Here is a 5,237-nt window from a genome sequence, read left to right as displayed (position 1 = left end):
GCTTTTCGTATAACACTCTGTGTTGAGCAACCGCTCTTCGTTAACCTTATATATCTATATCTATATCTATTGTTGAGCTTCCGAGGGCAACCTCAGTGTTCTTCACCTAGTCGCTTTGGAAAAGGGTAGTGCTCGCGGTGCGAGTACGCGGCCTCGGAGGGTAAGTCGGGTCAAAGAGAGTGTTGGGTGGGATCAAGGCAAGGCATCAAAGGGGGGCGGATAATACAAAGTGTTGGGGGGGGGGGCGGGGCGGTAAAGGAAGCTTAATTGGGAGAGGATTAAGCGATATTTAGGGGAAGGGATTAGCGATAAGCAAAGGGCTTAATGAGGGGGGAGGTATAAAAGCCAAAGGCAAAGTAAAAAATTGAATAGTTTGAAGCTTTCATCGCCTTCTTCATTTTTCATTAGCGCGCTTTGCGAGCTTTCTGGCTATGGCGGCTGCCTCATCTCCATAGCCATTTTCATCCTTCCATTTTGCCTTTCCTTCCCCAGATCTGCTTCCCCTTCCCTTCATACCCCCGTCAGATCTCCCCCGGCCATGTTCCTTTTCGATTGGTTCTATGGCATCCTCGCCTCTCTCGGTCTCTGGCAGAAGGAAGCCAAGATCCTCTTCCTCGGCCTCGACAACGCCGGGAAAACTACCCTCCTCCACATGCTCAAGGACGAGGTACGCTCAGCTTCCCCCCTCGGCCCGCTCTTTCGCCCCGCCCCTCCCGCCCGCCTGCCTTAGGGTTCATGCTTCGGTTTTTTTTAATTTTTTGCTTCTTGCGGGCCAGATTTGTGGATGAGATTTTGAGCTTCGGCGCCCCGTCGGCCTCTGTGTGTGGTTTCTGCAGTGCATGAGGTGCTGCCGCCTATGTGCGATTGTTATGCGGGCTGCAACCTAGTAGTTTCTTGTTGTTGAAACCATTTTTCGACATTTTTGGAACACGGAACACTTTTCCCTCTCTGTGTCTTACGTTTTCTTCCAGAAAGGTGCCGAATGCAGCGGTTTAGATACATGGTTATATTCGCTTAGTGTTTTCCTTGTGTGGGAGTGTCCATGAACCCAAGCAGAGCTAGAGTTGATGTGTACTGAACAAGCTAGATCCTGCTGTCCATGTAAGTCTTTTTCTTGATATTCTTAGCGTTAAGATTTGTGTGTATTTGCATTTGTAGGGCGCTACGTTTGAGCTGTGATGCTGTCAATCTATTTAGTCAGCCATCTCAATTGGCTGGACTCTTCTAAATTTCTCTGTAGTTGAAATTTGGGAATAGAGCTGTACTCGAGATCTTTTTTATACTTAAATGTTTTGCGGATTGTGAGTTTTGGGTTTTTCAAAATTTGAATTATAGATTCCAAAAACTTCCATGAAGTATTACTGAAATTTGAACACAAACGGTTGTACTTCGCCATCTTGGTATGGCTGCTCTTTGGCTACCTTGCTTTATGTTAATGGATTCTTGCTTTCTTGAACGTATACATTTGTTAAGCTTCTTAAGCACTGAGTGGCATTGAGTTTACTTGAGCTTATAATTTGAGGAATAGGTTCTTGCAAGAAACTTAATTTTCAAATAACTTCTCTTTTGTGGTTCTTATAGGTTCCTTTTCCCAGGTTTTTTAAAAGTGTGATGTGGCTTCTCTGGAAGACACTTCGCCAATTTGCTGTCTGTCATGTTATTTTCACCATAGTGTTCTTTAGTGCCCTCTGTGCGTGCCATGTTTGTTTTGTCCCTTAGGGAGTCTGTCATTTTGTGCTGAAGTAGTTTCTTCATTGTTGCCTAGCTATCTTTGGAGGTTGCAAGGTTGGGTTTGCACTGGTGGTTTTACCTCATTTGAAGGGGTGCTTGTGCGAAGCCAGTGTCTTCAAAGGAGGAATGCTGTGGAATGCAGTCAGACTTTTGGAGGCTCAGGGCCCATTAAAATGCCTTGTTTTTTTGGGTATAGAATGTCCTTGATTTGTTCATTGTGCTGCTTTGGACACTTTTTACATTTTTTATTCCTTGTTTCCAATACTTAGATCTTTCCTTAATTTCCATGCCTGTTAATTTTTAGCGGCTGGCGATTATTATTCTCAAATATAATCGAACCTGTTCCCTTGTATAATCATCATGTGGGTGTGCCTCTATGCGTATCTTCCTCATCCTTTGTCCTTTTTGTTTTGAACTGTCTAAGTATTGCCATATTGACGCAAGTCTAAGGAATCGGTTTCAGTTATCACACTGCCACTTTGTTTAGTCTTGATGATAGTGCAGGCAAAGTTCCTTGGGAGTTGGGCTGACTTTCAGCGTTTAATTTTACATAGTCTTATGTAAAGTTTGTGTGTAGAATGCAATGGATTCAAGAATTAACTTTTGCTTTTTTGGATGTATGTGCAAAGAAATAGTCTTCCCTCACATCAGTCATGCTGCACATTTTCTTTAATATGTGATCTTCTCTCTCTCTCTCTCTCACACACACACACACACACACATGCACGCACGCTCGCACACTTGCACATGCATGCTGTGTCGGCAGAAAGGAAGCACTGCTGAGAGGGTACAGAGATTCAGGGTTTCATTACATTGATTTCATTGTTATTATAGTTATGGCTATTATTAGTATTGCTATTATCGACTTAGTGCATTGAATAGCATGTGGGCTCTTCCTTGGACAGCGCATCTTTGGATTCTCTCTCTCTCTCTCTCTCTCTCTCTTGCGCGTGCGCACACGGGCCCCTCTTCATCTCCCTTTTTTAGCCTCTCTACCCCTCTTGCCCCCCCCGCTTTGTATGTTATGTAGTTCAAAGGTGGCATACTTCCATTTATTCTCAGGAACCTTATTAGCAAATTGTCTTTTGATTCACAGTCAGCAGGTGTTTTCCTTGTTGCAAATTTGTTGTAAATTTAAAGGGCTTTTTATCTTGATTCACAAATGGAAGACAAAAGTCAGTTATTGTCTTCGTTCTGAGTTAGAGGCAGCAGGTTAACATATTGCATCTTGTAGAGATTGGCCCAGCATCAACCGACACAGTACCCTACCTCAGAAGAACTAAGCATTGGAAAAATTAAGTTCAAAGCATTTGATTTGGGAGGGCATCAGATTGCCCGTCGGGTTTGGAAAGACTACTATGCCAAGGTAAGTTGATACTAGGAATTTTCTTTGGAGTCAGTAACAAATTCTTAAAGAGAAATTAGATTGTCGTTGCCAAATATCAGTTCGTGGGATATATCATCATCATCAGCAAGGATACTTCTGTCCTTATGAGTAGGTTGCTTTTCTGTTTGGAACAATGTCTCTGAGTTGATGTGGTCCTCGGATTACCTGTAGGTGGATGGCATAGTATATCTTGTTGATGCCGCTGACAAAGAGAGATTTGCGGAATCAAAGAAAGAGCTTGATGGACTTCTTTCAGATGATTCTCTGGCTCATGTGCCTTTCTTAATCCTAGGTAATAAGATAGACATTCCTATTGCAGCGTCAGAGGATGAGCTACGGTATTACTTGGGGCTTACCAACTACACCACAGGCAAAGGTAAAGTTAATCTTGGTGAAACAAACATGCGACCGATAGAGGTGTTCATGTGTAGCATTGTTCGTAAGTCTGGGTATGGAGATGGCTTCAAGTGGCTGTCACAGTATATCAAGTGAATGAACTTGGAGTCTCCTCAATTGTCTTCAGATGTGACTGCTCACGTATGTGAAACAGTGCCATATAAGAATGTGAAACATATAGGAGGAGCTCTACAAGTTTGTAATCTTTATTTTATCAATGCTAGTTTTGGAGGGAGGAAGATACATACAATATGAGAATCATTCTTTTTGCAATAATGGCTTTGCTTGGATGCAAGTTATGTACTATGGGCCTCTGCTTTCTTTGTCATTTTTGGCTGTTATTTCGATTGCAGCAGTGTCTTAGGCTTCTCTGTCAGTCATACACAGCTGGGATGGTGCAAAAAAGCAGCAGAAGAGTGGAGAATCTCTCTCTCTCTCTCTCTCTCTCTCTCTCTCTCTCTCTCTCCCCCTTTCCTTCCCCCCCCCGCCCCCCATGCAAGCAAATAAGATGCTTGCACGGGCATCTATTTGCTTGGACATTTATTTAATGCCATCAATGTAACCTGGGCTTGTTTTACAAGCCATGGTGTACAGTCTTACTTGTCTCTCTGTTTATTTTGGATTGGGGGACTTTTGGGACTGCAGACTTTGGTTGGCTAAGATCATTTTATCTGATCTGAAAAGCTTGGCTGGGAGAGACTGTGGCATGGCCAACATTGATCATGCATTCTTATTGGATGGGGTGTAGTTTACTTTGCAATTGCAGCATGCAAGTTATAGAATTGGCTACATTGTGTAAATAGTGGCATCTGGTTCGAATAGTTCTAAGCAACACTGACTGGCATAGCGGCAATAGTAGAGTTCCTTGATGATTTTGAGAAGGATGTGATGGCTATCAAATTCCTCAAGTATTTGCTTTTACTCAAATTCACACCCTGCCGAGCTAATCCCTACTTAATCCAAGCTTGTTTAATCGGCCTCAGTAATCCGGACAAACCTATGGTCTCCAAGCTTGTTTGGGTTTCTGATTACCCTAGGTGGGCATTTTAACTAAAATATATACATGGTAGAGGGTTAGGGTTTGTCCCTATGCCCTATCTTAATTGTGCAATTTGCTCTATTCTCAACAAAGATAATTAGAATGAGCTCAAGAGAAATAGATTCAAACACTGCACTGGTTTGCATTGACAAAAATGATCCAATTCGTTCTTTGTTTGAGAATTTATGATGAGACCTTTTTTGCTTGGTCAAGTTGGAAATCCTTTGTGAAAGAACAGTAATAAGAATCATCACGCCACCATGCTAAACCGAATAAGGTAAACATTGGAATTTCTTACTAATAAGCCTTGTACTAGGCCTCTTGTAATGGCTACTCAAGCAAAGGAATAGAACTTCAAATATAATGATGTACTTAAAAGGTAATGAGACTAGTTACTTAACTAATTCTATTTCCAATATCATGATGAACATATTGATGAAGCATTGTAAGGGCAAATCTATCCACCTTATTGGTCCAATCATGACTCATCCAAACCCACCATTGGTTTTGGATCTGATGATTTGGTCTACATGGGGCTTCTATTTGATGATGATACTAACTTTATTGATGCTTCTTAGCTTGTTCGAATAGTGTGCATCCCAATTGTTGCAAGTAGCATGACTTTGGAGTCTTAGGAGTAGTAGCATGACTTTGGAGTCTTACGAGGAGAAGGTTCCTAGTCAT

At 42.1% G+C, this 5,237-nt stretch overlaps 1 protein-coding gene across 1 annotated transcript; it reads left to right on the top strand.

The window, feature by feature from the left end:
• Nucleotides 1–356: 356 nt before the first annotated feature.
• On the top strand, nucleotides 357–3,794 carry LOC147887286 (small COPII coat GTPase SAR1A-like). Its single transcript, XM_087394403.1, has 3 exons — nucleotides 357–667; nucleotides 2,966–3,097; nucleotides 3,290–3,794. Exons 1-3 carry the CDS (start codon nucleotides 539–541, stop codon nucleotides 3,608–3,610), a joined length of 582 nt encoding a protein of 193 aa, XP_087250529.1. The 5' UTR covers nucleotides 357–538; the 3' UTR covers nucleotides 3,611–3,794.
• The last annotated feature ends 1,443 nt before the right edge of the window (nucleotides 3,795–5,237 follow it).

The sequence above is a fragment of the Dipteris shenzhenensis genome, chromosome 23 (assembly GCF_047967505.1).
Source record: "Dipteris shenzhenensis isolate YYH24624 ecotype China chromosome 23, Dip_SZ_1.0, whole genome shotgun sequence".
In the NCBI taxonomy this organism is placed as follows: domain Eukaryota; kingdom Viridiplantae; phylum Streptophyta; class Polypodiopsida; order Gleicheniales; family Dipteridaceae; genus Dipteris; species Dipteris shenzhenensis.
This window is presented reverse-complemented; position numbering and strand designations above follow the sequence as displayed.

Coding starts and splice junctions, on each gene's coding strand:
- LOC147887286 (XM_087394403.1), top strand. CDS start 539: ATGTTCCTTTTCGATTGGTTCTATGGCATCCTCGCCTCTCTCGGTCTC. Junction 668..2,965: donor TCCACATGCTCAAGGACGAG/GTACGCTCAGCT, acceptor TGCATCTTGTAG/AGATTGGCCCAGCATCAACC. Junction 3,098..3,289: donor GGAAAGACTACTATGCCAAG/GTAAGTTGATAC, acceptor GATTACCTGTAG/GTGGATGGCATAGTATATCT.